We start from the raw sequence: 23,185 nt of genomic DNA, 5'->3' as shown, positions 1-23,185 counted from the left end.
TTAAGAACCGAACTTTACTGACTAGTGTCACCAGGGAACTGGATTACAGAATTCCCACAATGAACTTACAATTCAAAGCCAGCCCTGTCTTCCTCACTTGGCTAGGGAGATTTGTTTCTCTTTGCAGGATATAAAAATATTCTGATTAAGTATCCCTTCTAAGCAAAAAGCTGGGGAGTATGTTGAGCTGAGAGGCTTTATAATGCGACGGGGAAGGAATATGGCAAAGGAAAGGAAATGCTGGTAGAGAAAGGAATATATACACTTTCTCTTCTGCCCTCATAGCTCAATTCTGGCTGTACTAATTGACAGATGATTCTCATTTGCAGATTTAAAGAGCTGAAGCCGTTTATGACAATCAATAATGCATGTTACAATGCAACCACAAATAAGCACATCCAAGTTTCTGCCTCACACTTAGGCCATGTCTGGATATGTGGAATGAATGCACTGTGACACAGCCAGACTGTTAATTTGGGTCATCTTAGTGATTGGTGCAGACTGTCACACCATCTGATTAGCCATGGTGATCAGTGGATAGCGGCGGTGGCAGCAGTGAAATGAGCAGCCAGACCCTGCTGCAGTGGACTGGGGCTGAACACGCGGATGGTCTGAAAAAGGAAGTGGACAGGAACGGGAAAGGGGGCTCTGGAGGTAGTGTGCGCTGGAAGGGTGAGGGTGAGGAAATAGAGTGAGCCTCCAGATGTGCATGCGAGTTTTTACAAAACCACCTTCAAGACAGGTGAGAAGGGAAATAAGGCACTGTCGTCGTCAGACAATTTGAAGCCAAATAACTACTTTTTGGCTCAACAACTGTGTATTTTAAGTAAAGTTAAAAACAAATCTGAATTGGTACGAATGCCTACTTTCACTCTGCACTGCAGGCACGGCTTTTGGTTTACTGCTAAAATACACAAATGTAAATTCAACGTTCATATAGTCAATAAATGTACTATTAAGGAATTTCTCTGCTCAGGGCACTGGGTCACTGCCGTTGGTGGAAAAAGAGAACAGAGAATATGGATTTGGCCTTCACAGACACTACAATCTAGGTGTTAAGTAGGAAGGTACATATACACAGGAATGCTGTCCAGGATCCTAGTGAACATACTGTTCAATTTTTGATTGGATAACTCCAATGATGGCATTCAGAAAGTCCATTTTAGTAGCAAGTTATTTTTCGTACTGAGCTGAATTTTCCTCCCTTCAATTTCTACCCTTTAGAAAACACAAAGGCAAAAAAAAAATTGAATCTCTCTTCCACATAACAGCCCTTTAAAAATATTTAAAGACAACTATCATGTCATTTTTTTAATTGTCCATCAGAGATGATCTGGCCTTTAGTCTTTAATTCAGTTAGTCAATATGCCTCTTAACATGTGGCAGAGCAGGGTGTGCTATTTCAGTTGGAAACGTAGAGAGGAACTACTTCCTCTGCCCTAGATACCACACTTCTATTAATATTTTGTTGGAAGCAGATGAGCAACAGATTTTTGAAGTAATATCTCCACGGACTTGTGTTAAGCTTTCTGATATCCTGTAGGTGATCCGCTCTGACCGCTCATTACAATCACCGAGGTGGTTTAAAAAAAATAAATGTTCCATAACCGGCGAATAGCATCAGAACCACTGCATTAACTAAAACCTTTAAATCAGTGGTTTTGAACCTTGGTTGCACATTAGAGTCGCCTTGGAAGCTTGTAACGCCATCAGCCTGCACCCCAGACCAATGAAATCAGAACCTCTGGGGGTGGGACCAGGTTTGAGTACTTTTTAAAAAGCTCCTGAGATGATTCCAATAAGCAACGAAGGTTGAGAACCATCCTCTTCCGCTGGGCCACACATTTCCTCATTCTATTCTTACGCAGTTGATTTTTAGACCTAAGTACAATAATTTGAATCCTTATTAAATTTCCCTTTCAATCCTTTCAACTCCTGCTGCTGGCATTCATTATATTATCTAGCCCTCTTTGTTTTGTGCTGAGCTGAAAATCTGGCAAACATCCAAATTAGTATTTTTCACTTTTTAACCAATGTCTCCTTATGTTACATATAAAAATCTCACTACTTGATTTCTGGTGTACGCTTTGTGGGAGATACCTCTCTCTCCTCCTCCAGTTAGAAATTTCTAACGTGAAGTAGAATTTTTACCTCCTGTATATCCCCGCTGGAAGAGAGGATTTTGTTAAACTTTACTACTGCTGTTTAAATTATAGACACTTTTAATTTTTCAAATACAAAATTATTTTATAATATTGAATGAGCTTTTTCAAAATAACACCCACAGTTATGACAAATACATCACACTAAGATGTTAATAGTGAGGCAAACTGCGTGTGTGTGTGAGGGGGGGATATACTGGAACTCTCTTTGTAACTTTTCTGTAAAACTATTCTAAATAAAAAGTTTATTTAAAAAAAACCTCAAAATTCGGATGTGAACCTCTAGCCCCAACCTCACCCTCAAACCCAACTGCATTTGAGAATTCGTGATACAGATCCTTGTAAAATATAGTGGGCAAGGTCTCTGGTACATTTCTAGGGCATTTTCCCCTGAGCTGACAACGTTTATACGTTAGCGCTGAAGTTAGGTAGAGCCGGCCTCAATTTCCGGCTCTGCCACTATCTAGTTGTATGATTTGGGTTGGTTAACTAATCTTTCTGCACCTTGTTACCCAACAATTAAATGAAGATAATAATACTTGAGGATTAGATAAGCTATACTTGTGCTTACATATATGTATATATATGTGTGTGTGTGTTTGTGTATATATATATATATATGAGCTAGTATTTGATGATCATTAAATAAGCTAATAAAAGCCTGATACATAGTAAAATAATAATTATGAATATTATCATAATGTCTCATCCTGAAATTAAGAATACAGTTAACACTATACCATGTAGCCCACATTTTCTGATCTAATCATGTGCATATCACAGCTGGCTTTGATGAATCAAGATACAAAGAACTCCTCTCCCCTCTCTGTTTGGACAATGAAAAAAGACTCCAAAAATTCTGGTATCAGATAGGTTGGAGGGGAAAAGCGTGAGTGTGGCCAGAAAACCCAAGTTAAAATCCTGCTTCTCTCCTTTACCTCCATGACCTTATTAGCCAAGTTATTTAGCACCCTGAGAATTTTCTCATCTGTAAAAATAATGACAAAATAATAGTTCCCCCAGCCCCCCAGTATCTTAAAGAAGATCATATGAAACAATAAAAGTCCATAAAATTGCTTTGAAATATTGAAGTCATGAATATATTTAACATGGACTATGTCTAATGATAATACCAGCTTGGTTCATAAATAATTGAAAATGAAGAAAACAACGTAAACATCACAGGGATGGCACTGAGGTTAAACATCATTTTCGTGATAACAATAGACAACATTTACTGAACCCATACTTTTTAAGTTATTTAAATATATTTTTCAGGTAAATCTTGAAGTAAGAAGTGGTACTCAATGAGATTATTTGCTATCCATTTACCAAAACTTCAATTTTGAGAACTTTCTCTTCTCACATTATCTTTTTTCTTATATTCTCTCTGAACCATCTTTTCTACTTTTCTTTTTCCTGTATTGGAAACCTGTAGTTCTAAGTCCTACCTCTACCCCAGGTTCTTCTTTCTGGGAAAACAAAAACATTCTTACTTTTCTTTTAGAGTTTCTCAAACTTCCATTCTATCAGCAACTTTTCCTATGGAAATTTAGGCCCCAAGTAACAGTTATTTGAACCCCATTGTATATACTATCTTATTCTAAATTTATATTTAATTGTAGAGACCTTTACTAAACACTGATATTCAATTTTAGTGAGGACCTGATAAACAGAATCTTTATAACAAGTTCCATAAGTATAAAACAATATAGTTGTGTTTTTCTTTATCTAAAAGAAAGGGGTAGAATGGTTGTAAAGAAAGATGCTCAAGAGCACTGGACAAAAGCATAAATCCATCACAGCCTCTTGCAATGGATGATTGCTCTGAATTGCGTTAACAGGCTTGATATTTAAAAGCCCACTTGATGCTACACGTTTTAAGTTTTGCTGATGTTGTGTGTATACTGATGTCAGAGTAAATCTGACACATGCGAGGCCTATAGGATTGGGCCATGAATGTCAATAATATGTGCACGATGATCACATCACGATAAGCCTATGCCCCCGCGGGCCTTGTCTTCAAGGATCACTCTAAACAAGAGAAATCATTTTTGTTTAGGAATAACATACTGGTTTCTACAGCATTCTAACTTTCCTTTCCAACTTCGCTTTATTATCAATGCGCGATGACATGCAAAATCTCTGTAAAAAAACTCCTTCCCTTTGCGCTACCAATATCAAAATTCTCCTTCCTGGTTTAAAAAAAAATGCAGCATTCCTTTCATCCTTGTGAACTTTTTTCTTAAAATAATAAAAATTCAAGATATCTTTCTTTAAAGAAATTGTACTTAGAATACATAGAACTCTTTCTTTAAGGAGATGAGATGCACATACACTCAACCCATGCAGTGCACTGTAAACATTTAATTCTGTAAATCTTGCCTTTCCGCATATAGTTCATACCCTTTTGATAGAGAGAAATACTCACAATAGAGCTATGACTAGATGCAGAGGTTATCTGTTGTGAGTCTGATTCGTATAAAAATTTGCTTCAATCTGCATTGAAGATGCAATCTGATAGACATTGCTTCAAACTATCTGGAGAAAGAAAAAAGTGGACCCTATTATCTAGAAGATTCAATTCTCGTAATGAACAACACTGGCCTCTGCTGGTACCCGAGGTTGTGATGAACGGGGTCTACCTTCTAGATTGCTGAAGGTGCTTCCTGTACTCAGGTGGATCTCCAGGCACTTGGGATTGGTGAGGGTCATTTGTTGATGATAAGTGAGCTGTAAATGTCTGAGGGCTCCTGGATGAAAATCTCTAGTCTAGTGATGGACTTAAATGGACCTGGATTACGGCTCTGGAACCTGCCATTTCTTCAGCTTGAATAAATTTAAACTTGTCTGCTTTAATACCACAATTTTAAAATGGTCTTTTCTTTCAATAGTGAGAAGTTAAGAGTAAAAAGAGAGTTGATGAATTTCAACTAAATTTTAAGAGTTTATAACTGTGTTCTGAATACAAACACATATTCCTTAAAGTTTATTTGCTTTACGTCCCCGTGTACATCATCTGACTCATAAAATGCAACTGAAATTACTTGAATAAATGGGAAATGCAGCCTTGATATTCATAGGAACCAGAAATCTTTTATCCAGAAAATACTGTGTGTCTACATGAAAGCAACTACCCAGAACTTTATGCAGTTTATGCATTTGGTCCCCAGTCATTCTGAAAAGAAAAATAAAATAATATTTGTATTTTAATAATGCTGGGATTATTTTCCTTCTCCAAGCAAATATAAAATTACTTTGATAATGCACTTTGTTCTACAGCGGAAACTAACACAACATTGTAAAGCAATTATACTCCAATAAATAAAATTACTTTGATAATGTATGCTAAAAACGGCATGACTGAATAAGCTAGCCAACTGTCACTACAAGGCAAGCTTCCTGCTACTGCCTCTGATGGGTCTTATCCTAACCAGTGGGAACAATTCCCAGAACACTTGGGCCACTCTTCTTAATGTCAGCTGGTGGTCAACACTGATCAAGACCTGTAGGGCCTTTGCTCCCAGAAGTTCCCATCAAAGAACCTGGAACATATTTAAAAGGGAAAAAATTGAGGCCAACATGGGCTAAAATATTTGCCTCATTGTCAAATGAGGGAAGCAACAGAGATATGTAAAGACTTGCTCCTACATTTGTCCAAAGGGCCCTGGAATAGTGTATAGTAAAGAAACCACAGGATGAAATGTCAGTACAGACAAAGCAGAGAATAACTCGTTGGATTGGAATTTAACTTTGGGAATTAAAATTCATTCACATAATGAGAGTGGTCTTATCAAAACCGGAAAAGGCGAATCCACTGTCATCAAAAGCTCACTGTTACAGGCACACAGGCCTACATAGAAAAAGAAAAGTAACTTAGTCACTTCTGACCTCAAACGTATTTGAAATAGTGACCATGCATATCTCATGAACCAGTGACTATTTTATAAAATACTGACATTTCACATGAAGTAATTTGTAGTTGTGGCTTTTTCTTTTCCCTCCCTCACTCCCTCCCTTTCTTCCCTCCTTTTTTTTTTTTTTTTTCTTCCCCAAGTGTGTTTAAATCATGAACTTCCAGTGGAAATCACTCTTACTACATTTTTGCGAATCGTACACTGCAAGCTGTATAATACATCTTAATCTCTGCCTGAAAATAGAGACACCGTTTTAGGGAAGAATAAGTATGTTTTGCACACAAGTTGTCTGTCTGAAATACTTTCTTTTTCAATCCCGAATACCTTTCTCGTTAAGATAGTCCAGCATCCTTTGGAAAGCATTAACACACCAACAGATGCTCAGAGTCAAGTGACTTAATAGGCATAAACCTTTTTTTTTTCAAGTAATTGCAAAGCTTTCGTTTAGCCTTTTGCATACCTTACATAGTTAATTACCTAGGCCTTAATGTTTACATGCAATGAGAGTATCTACAGCTATAAACTACATAATTTATAATTGATGTAAATGGGTGTTATTATGTCAATTAGGCAGCTGTGTCCTCCACCTCTTGGTAAACAGCTTTGAGTGATAAACTGACTTTGCAGAGAGGTACCTTCTTTTCTTCATAACAGATAAAAATAAATTACCAAGGTAGACCAGGCTGTCCAATTGTTCTCTGGTGAGGTGGATGGAAATTCCAGGCCCTTTCTTTTGACCTGTTGACTGCAGCAAATGGTCAATTTCGTCACGCAGCACTGCCATAGCTTCTGGGTGCCGTAGAAGGTAATACATCGTCCAGAACATAGTTGGAACAGTGTTTGACACAGAGGCCCAGAGCAAGCCTAAATGATGTGCTGGGAGAAAATAAGTGAAAAGGAAGATTAATAGCGTTTATTACACTGATTAGATTTGCAGTGTGCTAATTAAAAGATGTTAGGACACAGACCCAGCCAAGGATCAGTGCATGCTAATGAGGACCAATAGGCTTCTGAAGTCTAATTTTCTGCTTAATGAGAATAGTTTAAAATGTAATGTGTGTGTGGTGGGGGAGGGGAGGGGGGATGAGATAAGAGGAGTAAACGCAGCTTAGTTATACTTTCTCATTATCCCCGTTAAGTATCTTGCATTACCATCTCAGCAAAAAAAAAAAAAAAAAAAAATCAATTATCACAAAGGGTTGTTTCAGAGTAAAACATTTTATCATTAGCCAATTAGAAAGAGCATAAAAATTCTCAAGGTCACCATTTTGTCTTTTTATTTCAAAGGTCTATTGTAAATTATTTTATTTTAGACAAGTCATCATTCAGAAGTTTCTTACCTCCTATTTCAGTGTCCTTGGGCGTATAGTATTTCTCCAGGATATCTTGCCTCATTTGAACAACTTCTGACCATCCTTGTAACTTAGCTAAGTTTTCTGTTGTCAACTGTTTTATAAGTTTCGTTCGAATAGACTTGATGTTTCCTAGAAGCTCAATGGGTACGCCTGATGCTAAATGTGTGAATTTGCTATCAAATTTAAAAAAATCATCTCTTAACTCAGTAATAAATGTTTTCCTATCGCCAACGAGAACATTTCCATGTATGGCTGTAAATGTCACCTCAAATATTACTGAGCTGCAGAATGTCAACAAATATTCCGTGTCCCAACTTGTGGTTTTTAGGAATTGGGGTTCAAAAATTTGTTTTAGAGTCTGCATTGTGTTTTCCATCAGTGCGTCCAAATGCTTCCCTCGTAAAAGTTGATAGCTAGTATGAATCTTGTCGTTCAGGTCATGATATGTCATCATCTTTTTGACAGAAAATACTCTCATTAAGAATTTACTAGTGAACATTTGAAAGCTTAATTTTTGATTTTTTACCACTGACTGGTACTGGAAAGGGTCCAGGATAAATGTTATGTAATTTCCTAAAAGAAATAAATGAGAATATGAATTCATGTGGTAGTAAAACAAAACAAGATATCTGAAATTTGAGAATATCTTAATCAAAATTAGAAAGACCTTAATAACTCATACCTCAAAAGATGCAAAGTACAATAAAAATCTATTTGATTCAAAATTCCACTACATATTTCCTTTTAAAATGGAAGATGGTGGGAAAACGCTAGAAGCTTGAAGTTAAATATTCTGAAATTCTTACTGATTTTCAAAAGGATAGTTTATTCTTCAAATTTTTATTTTAACAAACTACCAAGAACTACTATTTAAATTATCTTTTAAATAGTCTCAAAATTCATTACTTAAACACTTCTCATATTTTTCCCCAATAATACAATCAGAAAATAAATAAGCAACTCAAATTGGTAAGATGCTACTCCTTTGCTGATCACTTACACTGCATAAACAGCTTTTTCATACTTGGTATTATCTTAGCTTTGATTGGATACAATAATTTTAACTCAAATAAATGAAGATGTAGTACGAAGCAGGTACTCACAAATGAACGTCTAATTCAACACTAACAACAAATCACAAATACCAAGGTTTTCATTTTATCGATGAGAAAATAGTAGCTCAGGGAGATTTAGTAACACGTCCAAACTCTCATATTGATTTGTGACCAAAAGAAGATTTCAAAACTAGAACCCATCCAATCACGCTTTCATCCATTCATTCAAGCATTCATTCAACATTTATTGACATCCAGATACTTGGTTGGATCTCTTTCCTTTTGAGATAAAGATGTAAAGGAACCATTGTATTGTTATGGACAATAATAGAGCAGAGGTGGGAACACAATGTAAGGGCAACAGGAAGTGGAATATGCTTTGGTCTGCCTGGAGTTATCAACAAGGGTTCTTTGAGGAGGTGACATCTGGCATTTTCATATATCAGTCCAGACTTAGGGTACTGGTTAAAAATACAGATTCCTTCCTGATTCTGATTCAGAAGGCTTGAAGGTGGGACCTACAAGTCCCTCAGGTGATTCTTATAAGGAGGCACATTGAGGAACAGAGTCATACTGTGGTCTGTCTCTCAAAACTGGCACGGATCTTGGAGATTCCTGATGCTGCACCCTCTCCAGCATTTATCAGCTAAAGAAAGTCAGGAGAAGTTAAAAGCCAAGATCATGCCGCCATTTTTAGTGGCAGAGCCTAGACAAGAAGACAGTCCCCACGCACTGTTGTTTTCCTTACACAGTGCTGACTCCTTCTCACTGGAGGGCTGCTTTAAGACTCCTGCTAATTAGAGGTAATATGTAGGCAGTACTCAATGCTAGCATTAATAAGTCTTCCCTTTCCAAGAACACACATGAAATTTAGATGATCCTACAACTTTAATGCTTACTTGTCTTCTAGAAAACAGTAAATAATTAGACACGAAAGTTTGTCGAATCATCTATACTTAGCTCTTCACCTCATCATTCCTGTGTGTGTGTGTGTGTGTGTGTGTGTGTGTGTGTGTGTGTGAAGCTTTCTTAGATGAACAACTTCTCGCTTGTTATTTATGGTAACTCAAACAGCATCACAGAAATTGAATTCAATTTGGTACCAGATTTAGGATAAAGTTTTGAATAATTTTCAACCTAATCCTAGAAACAGGATAAATGTTTTTTTGTTTTATAATTTTAAAACAGAGTTTAAGTTTTTAGTGTACATGAATATACGTGCTATAATTTTTTTTCTAAAAATAAATCGTATGACTTGAATGTATTCACTCTATTTCCCCTTAATTTATTTAATAAGGTGGGCCAATCTAGGAATGAGTGTAAAGCTAGAAGCGACAACTCATTCTGGTCAGACCCTAAAGCTGTATCTACAAAGTAAACTGGATTTTTTCTCCCCCCTGGAGAAGAAAAAAAAGGAATCAATTGGATTTGGGCATATTTTATGACACCTGCTTTACCATAGCAGCTTAATTAAATAAAATTGCCAGCATCTGCCTGACAAATAATTGAAAAAAGAGTGAATTCTCTTACTTTGCAAAAGATATAATTTTAGGCAAGGCTGTGCATTTTCACAGGTGGTGATTCATACTTTTCTCCTTTCACTAAACGAAAGGATTTTGCTTATAAATATCTTTACAGAGTTATTTTAAATTAGTCACTAAAATTCAGAGAATGTATAAAAGGCTCAGTCTGTAAAACATAATTTTTAGAGAATATTTTGAATTTTTTTCTTACCAATTTTCTATATTCAACAAAATCTAAGTGGAAAGGCAAAACTGTATTCAGCCATGGCAGCAGAAGCCACTGGCTATTGACCTACTGAAGTAGAGGCTTCATGTACTTTACAGTTTTTATCTAGAATTCATCAAAACTACACATATATTCCCTCTCTCTCTCTTTCTCTATCTCACCTTGGGGGTAAGGATATGGGAAGAAACTATGAGGTTAATTTCAAATAAAAACAGTAAAAGCTAAATGTAGAAAACTGTCTGGCTAGCAACCAATTTTAATATTTTTTTAATAAACAGTTTGTTGCATACAGGTTCTTTTAAAAAATCATTACTGATTAGTTCAAAGCAATTTGTAGCTAAAATTCTCACTCTTTTCAAGACTCTTTACACTCCGGGATCTGTATTTTCTTTTTCTCATTCTTATTTTGATTTTCTTCAACATCAAGGCATTATGCTTTACTGACCCTCTTATCTGAATAAGATGTGGATTGCTGAGTAAGACCTTTTGATTTTCTGGATTTTACTTTTTGAGTGGGTTTGGAAGTACTAATAACACTGGAGATGCTAGCTGGCTTTCCAACTTTTAATCTTCAGTATAAACAATTTAAGCTAAGTTTTCCAAAATTAATATTAATTTAAACCATCTGTCCACCATCTGCTAACGTGAGATGCAAAACCAGAGTTTCTTTGTAATCTTTAATCAGACAGTTAGGAAAACACATATACATTCATAAAAGGAATTTAAATTTCTTAACAAAGGAAATTTGAAAAGTTATTCTAAAGGCCATGGATTCTTGGAGCAAAAATAACTTTTGTTCCAGTGTGGTTTTATGTAAATGAATGCCAAGTGTCAACAGGCAAGTTGCCTAGTTCACAAAGATCACAAGATAGAAACAATATCGTTTGCTGTGTTTTCAGAAGGGAGAAGAAAGGTATCAGCAGTTGATGTGATATATTGATTTAAAGAATTTCAGAGTTTGCATTTGTCTAAAATATAAATGTCAAAATGAGGCTCACTTTTGCAAAAAAATATATGTATATATAAAACCATCCTTTTGAGCAGTAAATTTGAAATGGGGTCAAAATTTTTAATGTATTCTTTACCAATAATTTCATTGTCTTCCTTTTTTAGGAGCTGGCTGGGCCTTAAGATATTAACCCCAGCATTCCTGAATAACCTGCATACAATCGTTTACTAACTCAACAGCCTTTTCACTTCCTTCAAAATTACTTCTTTTAGGAAGGTGAAGCTACATGATGCCAAGTATGTCACTAGATGTTAAAAAAAAAATATGTCATTCACTCTGATGTCTTATACACAAGAAGTTTGACATCTGGATCATTATAACCTGAATTTTGATGTTTTCATTTCAGATATTTGGTGCTGTACAGAAACACATCCAAGAGAATTCAGAACAACTATTTGACTATTTGAAATAGAAATGCCCAATCAAGAAATATGAGATAAATTGGAATTTTAAAGAAATTTTCCATAACTATAACTTTTTGATCTCCATGTTTAGCTGGCTCTTCAATAGACGTTTTTTAAATGTCAAGCTGAAAATATTCATTGGAAGAGTGGACTATGAACCAACTTTTTATTTTATGAGGATGACTACATTATACTCCCCCTCTTATCAGGGAGATTTCGCTAGCTGTTGACAATGATGTACAGTGGTGCTTCGCTGGGGTGACATCTAGGGAAAACGATTCCGCTGCACCACCACACAAAACCAATTAGAGAACTATTTTCTGCGACAGGTCACGAATTTACGTGGTTTCTCATGAAAAGATGTACCTTTTAATTTCTTTATTAAGATGACATCCATGTCCCTTGAGACTTTTGGGGATGACAATCATTTGCTCATCACACAAGAACATACACTCACTGAAATCACATCATGGGACAAAGGTGGGAGACAATTCCTCATTTCACATTTTCCAAATGAGCTATTTTGCAAACTGATCATTAGAACCACATACATTATAAGGATTTTTGACAGGAATTTATTCAAACTCTAGGAAGAAGCTAAAGGGAAGTAGCAGTTCGTATTCAACTGTGGTTGTCTACTGTTGAGTTTAAAAAGATAGCCATGGCCAAATTGTTTAGACATTAGAATTCAGCAAGCTTCTCAGTATCTAAGATGAAGATAACAAGTGAAACTGGTTTTTTGTTTGTTTGCTTTCTTTCTTCTTCTTTAACATCTTTGAGTATAACTGCTTTATAATGGTGTGTCAGTTTCTGCTTTAAAACAAAGTGAATCAGCTATACATATACATATATACCCATATCTCCTCCCTCTTGCATCTCCCTCCCACCCTCCCTATCCCACCCCTCTAGGTGGTCACAAAGCACCGAGCTGATCTCCCTGTGCTATGAGGCTGCTTCCCACTAGCTATCTATTTTACATTTGGTAGTGTATATATGTCCATGCCACTCTCTCACTTCGTCCCAGCTTACCCTTCCCCCTCCCTGTGTCCTCAAGTCCATTCTCTACGTCTGCGTCTTTATTCCTGTTCTGCCCCTAGGTTTTTCAGAACCTTTTTTTTTTTTTAGATTCCATACATATGTGTTAGCATACGGTATTTGTTTTTCTCTTTCTGACTTACTTCACTCTGTATGACAGACTCTAGGTCCATCCACCTCACTACAAATAACTCAATTTCGTTTCTTTTTATGGCTGAGTAATATTCCATTGTATATATGTGCCACATCTTCTTTATCCATTCATCTGTCGATGGACACTTAGGTTGCTTCCATGTCCTGGCTATTGTAAATAGAGCTGCAATGAACATTGTGGTACATGACTCTTTTTGAATTATGGTTTTCTCAGGGTATATGCCCAGTAGTGGGATTGCTGGGTCATCCCATTTTTCTTTAGATTCTTTTCCCACATAGGTTATTACAGAATAATGAGTAGAGTTCCCTGTACTATACAGTAGGTCCTTGTTGATTATCTATTTTATATATAGTAGTGTATATATGTTAATCCCAAACTCCTAATTTATTCCCCCCCAAGAGTGACTTTTTTAAGTGAAGAATAGAGTTTTGTATTATGAAGCCAAAAGCTCACTTAGAATAGAAGCCCCAGCTATGGCCTTTATTTGTATTATAGGAAGTATTTCATCAGCTCTAAGGTATTGGGAATTTCCTCATCAAATATTTATTGTGATTCAATCAGTGCTGAGCTCTGAACTAAATGTTGGCAGTAAAGAAGTTAGAAAATAATGAAGGGAAATAGACAAGTGAATTAGCAATACACTCACAATTTATTAAATGCCATGACAGAAGTGATACTAGGAGTAATTGGAGCCTGGAAAAGAGGCATCAAACATACCATGGGGAGGGAAATGGTCAGTGAAGGATTGTGGGAGGAAGTGATACGTGACGATGGCCTCAAAAGATGCATCCATGTCAGTCATCTTTCAAGGATGACTCAGAAATAGAAGAACAGCATTCTGGCAGAAAGAACCACAACAGAAAAAAGAGGCGCAAAAGGACATGGTATATGAGGAGGAAATTCCAACAATGTGGTGTATTAGTGGTGCATTATAGTAGCAAGAGACGGGGCTGGAAAGGTAGGTGGGGCCTAGACCCTGGAAAGCCTCCTGAGGATCACCATATACACTACAATGTTTCTGTTTCTAAGACGCATGATTTTTTTTCCATTTCAATTCTTCTGAAATCAGAGTGCATACAATTACTGTTGGAAGAGACTTACCAGTTGCCAGCCAAGGGAGTAAGAGGCAATGAAACAAATACTACCTATTCATGTGAGAAACTGACCATGCTGACTATTTCATCCAGTTGGATCATTTTTTTTCCTCCCAATGACACGGAAGTGGTAGCACAAAAAGTGAAGTTGCTCTATGTACAAAAGGTTGCTTCGGATACTTGGCAACATAATTACAGTATGAAGAAATTATCTAAATTCTTTAGGAAGAGAACATGAAATTCCAAGGACTGTTAGAGAAAGATAAAGGGGGTTGAGCAAAGAAAGAGGCATGTGTAAATATGACCCAGATAAGGAATGCTCAGCATCGGTGGAAGACCCAGGAGGTACAGTGTCAAGACAGTGAAGGAACAGAGTGTTTCGAGAAGGAGTGAGGGATCAGCTTTGTCCACCAGATAGAGAGGTCCAGGCAGGTGATGGCCCATTAATGACCTCAGCAAGGCAGAAAGCTGGTTACAGCTAGGAGGTCTCTGGGAGCTAAACAACCGGGGGCAGCAAAGGTAGGTAACTCTCTTTAAAAATCTAGATGCAAAAGAGAAAAAACAGAAGTGAAAAGTAACTAGAAGGAAAATACAGGAAAGATTAAGCATGGTTAGAAGCTTAGGGTAAGGACCCAAGAGGGAAAGTAATGAAGATACATATATGGGAGGGAGAAATAATGAAATGCCAGCCTAGAGGAGGCAGTAAGGGTCATGGGGACAGGTAAATGGATTGTCTTGAACATTCTCTGAAACTGGAGCAGAGGTGGTAAGGATAATTGTGAAACATTTGATAGATATGTGGGGATCTGAGTGAGAGCGTACCTGATGTCTTCAATTTTCTTGGGAAGGAAAGTGAACTGTGTTACAGAGCCCAGTGAGAGATGGAGAGCTAGAACACGGCTTTCCCACCCTCCACCTGCACACCCAACCAGAAGTCAGAGGGCAGAGGCGTGTAGATAATCTACTGTGTAGAGATTAGCCTTCCGGGACATGCACGGGGCAGACAAAAGTGAAGAAAAGGAATGCCTAGCCCAGGTGATAAGCTGATGTGGAAGACGGTATGCAAACATGGCCACGATAAACTTCTTCTCTCTTTCTACATGGGCTCCTTTGCAATGTGACTCTGCCACTCTGCCCAGGAAGAAGTGGAAATCTATTTTCCTAGCCTTGAATCTGGGTTGGCCCGTGACTTGCTCGTACTAAGAGAATGTGCTGGAAGTGAGGTTCTGTAACATGTGCGCCAAGGCCTCAGGAGGACTTACAGATTTTCCTCTCACCCTCTTGAAATACTAGCTGCCACGTAAGGACATCTTCTTGAGGATGAAACATCATGCGGACGAGGAGGCCCAGCCAGGCATGTGACGAGGCCACCCTGGGCCATTTAAGCCCCAGTCAATCAGCCAGATGACTCAAGCCGCACAAGTGACTCGGGCAAGACCATTTGCTGTTTTAAGGCATTACATTTGGGAGAGGTTTGTTAGGCGGCCAGAGACAGCTGCTACAGCTGGAGAGCATGGCCCTTACAGGAGGATGAGATGAGCACATTCCAGCTCCTCTCAGCCCAGTGATGCTGGGTTACGTAGTGATCCTGCTGTGGGTTTCTTCCTTGTTTTGTAAACATTTTATTGAAGTTAGAACCATAACAAATATATTTGTTTTCACCAGCAGGATTTTTACTTTATTCACATGTGTGCTAATGAAAGCTGTGGAACATTCCTAGACCCACACTGCTCTCTGTGCACTGAACCATAACAAATACTTTTAAATTAAAAATATATTCTAGATCCATGGTTGTTAGGGGCTCAGGGGGAGGGGAAAAGGAATGAATATGTGGAACACAGGGGATTTTTTAGACCAGTGAAACTATTCTGTGTGATACTGTAATGGAAGATACATGACCTGCTGCATTGGTTAAAACCCAAGGAACTGGACAACACAAAGAGTGGGCCCTAGTGTAAACCACAGACTTTTTTAAAAAATAAATTTATTTATTTTTGGCTGCGTTGGGTCTTTGTTGTTGCGAGCGGGCTTTCTCTAGTTGCGGCGAGCGGGGGCTACTCTTTGTTGCGGTGCATGGGCTTCTCACTGCAGTGGCTTCTTTTGTTGCAGAGCATGGGCTCTAGGCACGTGGGCTTCAGTAGTTGTGGCATGTGGGCTCAGTAGTTGTGGCTCTCAGGCTCTAGAGCGCAGGCTCAGTAGTTGTGGTGCATGGGCTTAGTTGCTCCGTGGCATGTGGGATCTTCCCGGACCAGGGCTCGAACCCGTGTCCCCTGCATTGGCAGGAGGATTCTTAACCACTGCCCCACCAGGGAAGCCCCTAAACCACGGACTTTTAATGTTGTATCCATACTGGCTCATCAGTTGCAACAAATGTGCCACACTAATATAAGATGTTCATAATAGGGGGAATTATGATCAGGGGAAAGAGGAGATATATGGGAACTGTCCGTACTGTCTGATCAGTTTTCTGTAAACCTAAAACTGCTCTACAAAATCAAGTCCATTAATGCATTCTAGCTTTTCAAGAAACAATTCTTAAAGGCAAGCTAAACCAAACCAAACAACAGGTGATACCAGGAGAGTGGGGTTCCCTAGGAACCCTCAAGAGAATTCTATAATTTTTTCTTTTAATGTGAGGTTTACTATACTCAAAAACATAGTTTTCTTTTGTAGTAGCCTACAAATAAAACAATAATGTACAAATATTCCATATTTTGCCTAGAGAAAAATATAACAACATTAAAGAACAAGTGAGAAATTATGATACAAGTAAGGAACTTATCGAAGTGCCACTTACCTCCAAGGAAAAGAGTGAAAACATCACCATACTGCTTTTGAAGAGTAGTCATGAAACCTAGGGGATCTTTTTGTAATTTCAGGGCTTCTCCAAAGTAAGGAAGCCAGCCTTTTATCAATGGAGGTTCACCAGGTCTCCTATAGGAAAAAAAAAAAAAAGAGAGAGAAATTAAATCATTCTTATTTTAAAACCTGTGGGTCATTAATCCAGTCTAGAAGTAGACTGGATGAATTGTACAGTTTTTTTCTCAGTTCTTTTATTCAATGATTCCTATATAATCATAGACATGTATTTATTGAGCCCCTCCAGTGTGTGTGGCTCTGGGGCAGACAGTTCAATTTACAATTTTTGGTGAGCAAATTTTGTGAGAAATTGTGTCTTGTAAGGCCCAAATGGTTGGCTGAAATGACAGACACATTCAGTAAACATTTTGTGTTTGAGCTCTCTTGCTGTGCTCTGGGGGTCAGATGTCAGGTAGTTTAGTTGCCAAAGTAAAGCTCTTTGTTATCAGATTTCAACTAGACTGGAATTACATAATTAGAAGAGGGGAGATTATTAATCTTGAAAAATCTTTTATGCTGTTGAGAACAATAAGAACTTCAACATTATTTCCATGAAGGGTGTTTTGTTATATTCTTTTATGAAGATTTTTATTCAAACTCCAAATAAATAGGAATATTTGTTAAATTTTACAAGATAACTTTTTTTAACATATGAAGTGTGTTCAGTGAAACACTGAAATACTGTGAATTAAAAACCAAGTTTCTTCTTTTTTGACCTATAATCCTAGCAAAACTGGACTTCCAGTTTTGGAAATTTCTTACTTGGGACTTCCCTGGTGGCGCAGTGGTTAAGAATCCGCCTGCCAATGCGGGGGACACGGGTTCGAGCCCTGGTCCGGGAAGATCCCACATGCCGCGGAGCAACTAAGCCCGTGCGCCACAACTGCTGAGCCTGTGCTCTAGAGCCCGTGCTCCGCAACAAGAGAAGCCACCGCAATGAGAAGCCCGCGCACCACAACCGAGAGTAGCCCCTGCTCGCCACAGCTAGAAAAAGCCTGAGTGCAGCAACGAAGACCCAACGCAGCCAAAAAATAAAATAAAATAAAATATTTCTTCCTAGTCATTTATTTGGTGGACTCAACCTGATTTAAAGTTAAAAAAAAAGATCCAAAGCCATTTTATCCTAGAAGGGATTAAAACAAATATTCAAGAGAACTCTGATGATTCTCTATCCCATCTGTGAAGATGACTTATACTACACACAGTACAACCCATTTTGATTAATCACAAGATATTACAAGCTCAGATCTAATCAAAGATCAAGATTATGTTCATACTCAGCATGGAATTCTATGTAGCTAGATTAACCCTATCAGAAGCTTTTATTTTCCCACAACCCAACATGGTAGAATTAAAGTTAAAAGAAAAAAAAAAGATATATCAGATTTTTCAGGGGAAAAATAAACTGAAACAAAATAAATCCAAGGTGTGATAGAAATAAAGGAAATCAGTATCAAAACTTTGCTTTCTGTTTTTAGAGGACAGTTTATCTTTATACTAATTTACAAAATACATGCTCTTGTTTAAATACATATACTTAGAATAGGAAGACAGGAAACATTGCATAGAAATGTGTATCTTATTCTTCACCCCACTCCCCATGATTTTCTTGAATGCAACTTGAGCAATGAAGACTTGCTTTTTTGAGAAATATAAAAGTGTACCAAGAAAACACTGTAACAGTTAATTTTAGGTCCAAAGATTAATAAATGAGAAAAGACTACACATATGACTGGAGAGTAGATCCCCAGCCATAGCATGTAGGCTCTTCACCAATGACTCTTCCAAAATCTGCAAGTGATCTAGTTCACAAAATTTCCTTTCAAGATATGAACTCTCTTCCGTGGCCTACTTTTACTCTGTTTTGTATGTTACTTGAATGTTGCATTGTGACAAAGATTTTGAAAGGCTTTTTGTCATATCATTATTTAGTGCAACTAATTTCATCCTCTGTGCTCTGTCATGTGGTCCAAAGTTGTATTCTTCACAGGGTTTCCGAGGGGGTAAAGAATGGAGCTCAGAAATCCAGGGGGATATGAACTTAACATTCAAAGTGAGGGAAACACATTAGGAAACCGTTTTATTGTTACAAAGATGAAAGGGTCATCATTCCTTTCAGCTGTGCTCATTCTGGCAGAAATAAGCCTCAAACTATTAAACACCATGTCACAACTGTGCATATTTTCAGGAAAAAATATAGTGCTAGTTCAACTTACGACCCATCGAAGACAGATAACAGAAATCTGTCTTCATCAGTGTATTTGTAAAAATTATTTAGGGAGGAAAGACATCACCATAATGATCCAGAAAGGCCTGCTGACACCTGGCACAGCACAAATACTGCTATTTGTCTCTCTCATGCTCTGTGACTTTGAAAATGAAATACCGACTGCTCACTGCTGAGTGAAGGGATGGGATGCTTAACGCTTATCGGTGATGCTCCAGTTCCAAAGCTTCAGAGGAGCAGGTCATGAAACAATGGAGGGTAACTAAAAAACTCCCCCAAAATCAATGGTCCATATCCCTCTTTTTCCCACTCAAACAATATACACTTCCTCAAATATCCTCTTTACTATTTAACAGACCACAAGGACATATCCTGTAAGTTATACAAATTAAAGCTTACAAAGATTCTCAATGATTAAACCCATGTTCTATACATAGACCACTGCGCATCACTGCTCGCAAGGTCTTCCTTACACGTTGTAGGACACATCTTAAAGTTTATGCAAAGTGTCAAGTACGGTCCAAACTTATCTGGAAGCAAAAAGTGGAGAAGAATCTAAATACATCAAATAGCTATAAAATATAAAAGACATTTTAGACATTTTCCTTTGGTGAAAAAGAAGCACATAAAAGTTAAGAGTGGACCGACACAGAATACTTGGTTTCTAATGATATATGAAGTTTGTCTTTATGCTACACCTTTTGTTAAATAAACAGATAGAAGATCTGACCTGTCACACATTGTTCCCCTAGACATTTAAAGCCCAACACTTTCCAAAGCAGTCTATACTTGGCAAAGTAATTTCTTTCCCATTTTTCCCACGATCCTTCTAGGCTAGGAATCCCAGTGATTGAAATAACCTCCTAAGCAAGTAAGGAGCCACCTTGATGCATGCACAGCGATCCAGGAAAAATAAAATTACGTGTTGATTAAAAATTTGTAAAGACAATATATTCGTATCAGGTCACCTAATATCTGCAATGTTACCTTAATAATTTTTTATTTTTCCTAATGAATGAAGATTTTCTTTGTGTGGGTGGCTAAAATTTCAGAAACTACACAACTGAAGGGCATTGCAGTAACCGAAGATAACACTGACCTTTGGAACGAACTTTGCTGTTGAGCAAGGCACTTTTGAAGCTGCTCTGTTTTATGCTTCCTTGACTTACTCTGGAAGCTACTTAACTGGAAATGTCATTTGCCTTATAGTGTCTCCTGGAACTGTATTCTTGAAGTATCCTCTATTCCTCCACTATTTTTTGGCTCCAATGGGGGCACCGGGACGCCTAAAAATGTTCCCACAACTCTGGAGAGTTAAAAATCAACATGCTCTTCAGGATACTGGGGAGAGGGACCCTCAATCCAGGGTTGTGGATGGAAGGTTCCTAAAGAGGAGTGGACGGAAGACGTGTCTGAGCCTTGGCGTCCTAGCAGCCTCATCAAGCGCCCAGGTGGAGCCAAGGAAGCATAGAAACACATGCATTGCTCTCTCTGGAAACTAGGTGAGTGACAACCAACTGGAGCACTTCAGTAAGGGATACAAAGGAGGAGGACCACTCCCAAAACCCTAGCCAGGAGGCACCCCAGGAAGCAAAGGTGAACAGCATGAACATCTGTACAACAGGACTCACCAGATCAACAGAAAGGAAGGGGAAGAGAGAATCCCAAATCTCATTTAATCTTTGTATAAAAGAGACCAAGTTTTAAACAAGAAGTGACTGAGCAACTTCTTACTGCAAATATTCAGTGTTTTCTGCCATCAGCAGAAATAGGGGCTTGGAAATTTGAGTTCAGTTATAAAGAATTAAAGTTACATTTCTGCACATCTGACTTGTCCTGGGAAATTTTAAATCCCAAGGCTAGCTATGTGTAGACAGATGCTCAGTTTCTTCCCCTGAATGAAAATAATAATATTCAATTTAGAGATTTACCAATCAGGCTGAGACAGAGTATTTGAAAGTAGCTGGTACACAGAGCAGGGTTAGTTTTCTTGTTATTGGTAGATTGCAAGCAGTGCCTGGAAGTGGTTTTGCTCAGCCTGGACTCTTTGGTTTGTCAATCCTCCCTGCTTATCTATACCTTCCATGGAGTTGCTCAGGGTTGAAGCATGGACTTCCCTACCCTTCCAATCACTGGCTAAATGAAGTTGTTAGATGCCCGGATATACAAAGACTCAATAACTTCAGGTGAACAGGCCTGAAGTCTCCGCAAAGAGCTGACTTTCTCAAGGAAAGAATGATCATTATTCAGAACAGCTTCACCAGGTGTGTGTTTGCTTATGATGAGGTTCTCTGGACATGACGTTAATGAAATTTCTCTGCATAAGATGCAAACAGGAATTTAGGGGGTGGGCATTAAGGAGCAAGAGAAATAAAGGAAGTGGAAGGACAGGGGAAAAAACAGTGAGGCCACATCACGCTAAGCTGGGACTCTGAGAAGGACCACGACAGGATGAACGGCACGGCAGGGTAGGTTGCTTACAGGAACAGATGTGACCAATCTTCAACTCTAAGAAGCTGTTTGCTGGCCTGGGAGCCACATGGCCTTTTTCATCTGCAAACATTCATTATGAGTCTGTTAGACACACCACATAAACTTGTGTCAACGGCAGCTGAAAAAGTTGAGGAGTTCGGGCAGCGTCCAGCTGAGGGACTCTACTGGGTGGGGGGAAAGGGTCAAGTGCATGTCCAGGAGGCAAACATAGTGGGAAGACTGTGAGCCAGAGAGCATCAGCTCCTCGTCGTGCTTTGTAAAGAACCCTTTGGGTATTAAAAGGAGAATGAAAACCCAAGCTGCAGGCTGGAACAACAATCTTTGCAAAACACACTTCTAATAAAGGACTAGTATCCAACATGTACAAAGAACTCTTAAAACTCAACCATAAGAAAAAAAATTAAAAATGGGCAAAAGATTTGAACAGACATCAAGGAAGATATGCAGATGGCAAATAAGCAGATGAAATGCTCCACATTTTATGTTATCAGGGAATTGCAAATTAAAACGAGATACCCCTACACTCATATTAGAATGGCTAAACTCAAAACATGGACAGGCCCCAATCCTGACAAGGATGTGGAGCAACAGGAACTCTCATTGTTGGTGGGAATGCAAAACGGTACAGCCACTTTGGAAGAGAGTTGACTGTTTCTTGTAAAACTAAACATAATACCATACAACCCAGCAATTATGATCCTTGGTATTTACCCAAGTGAGTTGAAATTTTGTGTCTACACAAAAAACTTGCATGCAAATGTTTTCAGCAAATTTTTCTTAACTGCCAAAACTTGAGAGCAATAAAGATGTCCTTTTTTTTAATAATCCAATTTTTTATTATTTATTTATTTTTGGCTGTGCTGGGTCTTCATTGCTGCACACAGGCTTTCTCTAGTTCCGGCGAGCGGGGGCTACTCTTCGCTGTGGTGCATGGGCTTCTCATTGCGGTGGCTTCTCTTGCTGCGGAGCACGGGCTCTAGGTGCCTGGCCTTCAGTAGTTGCAGCACGCGGGCTCAGTAGTTGTGGCGCGTGGGCTCAGTAGTTGTGGCGCACGGGCTTAGTTGCTCCTTGGCATGTGGAATCTTCCCGGACCAGGGGTCAAATTGGAGTCCCCTGCAGTGGCAGGTGGATTCTTAACCACTGTGCCACCAGGGAAGTCCCAAGATGTCTTTAAACTGGTGAATGGATAAGCAAACTTCTATATAAGTCTACATAGTGGAATATTATTTAGCTATAAAATGAAATAGCTATCATGTCCTAACAAGACTTGGAGGAACCTTAACTACATATTGCTAAGTGAAAGGAGCCAATCTGAAAAGGCTACATACATTATGATTACAATCATATGAACTGGAAACAGTAAAACTATGGAGATTGTTAAAAGATCAGTAGTTGCTAGTCGTTAGGGGAGAAGGAAAGCAGAATGAACAGGTTGAACACAGGATCTTTAGGGCAGTAAAACTATTCTATATGTCACTGTAATGGTGGATACATGTCATTATACATTTATCAAAACCCACATAATGTACAACACAAAAAGTGAACCCCAATGTAAACTTTACGACTCTAGTTAATAGTAATGAATCAATGTTGAGTCAATTGTAACAAATGTACCATACTGATGCAAGATGTTAATAAGATGGAAAACTATGTTGTTGGGAGGATCAGGAGG

General features: G+C 38.2%; 1 protein-coding gene across 1 annotated transcript in view; it reads right to left on the bottom strand.

Moving 5' to 3' along the window:
* LOC132351772 (cytochrome P450 7B1) overlaps nt 1-23,185 on the bottom strand; it is a 181,686-nt gene that overhangs the window by 11,611 nt on the left and 146,890 nt on the right. The window contains exons 2-4 of the mRNA XM_059901748.1: nt 16,732-16,868; nt 7,420-8,007; nt 6,749-6,955 (exon numbers count right to left, since the gene is read on the bottom strand). Of these exons, the coding sequence (XP_059757731.1) occupies nt 6,749-6,955; nt 7,420-8,007; nt 16,732-16,868 (932 nt within the window). The remainder of the gene's footprint in view (nt 1-6,748; nt 6,956-7,419; nt 8,008-16,731; nt 16,869-23,185) is intronic.

Source organism: Balaenoptera ricei, chromosome 17 (assembly GCF_028023285.1).
Source record: "Balaenoptera ricei isolate mBalRic1 chromosome 17, mBalRic1.hap2, whole genome shotgun sequence".
NCBI lineage: Eukaryota > Metazoa > Chordata > Mammalia > Artiodactyla > Balaenopteridae > Balaenoptera > Balaenoptera ricei.
Note: the sequence above shows the minus strand (reverse complement) of the source record. Positions and strands in the feature narration are given on the sequence as shown.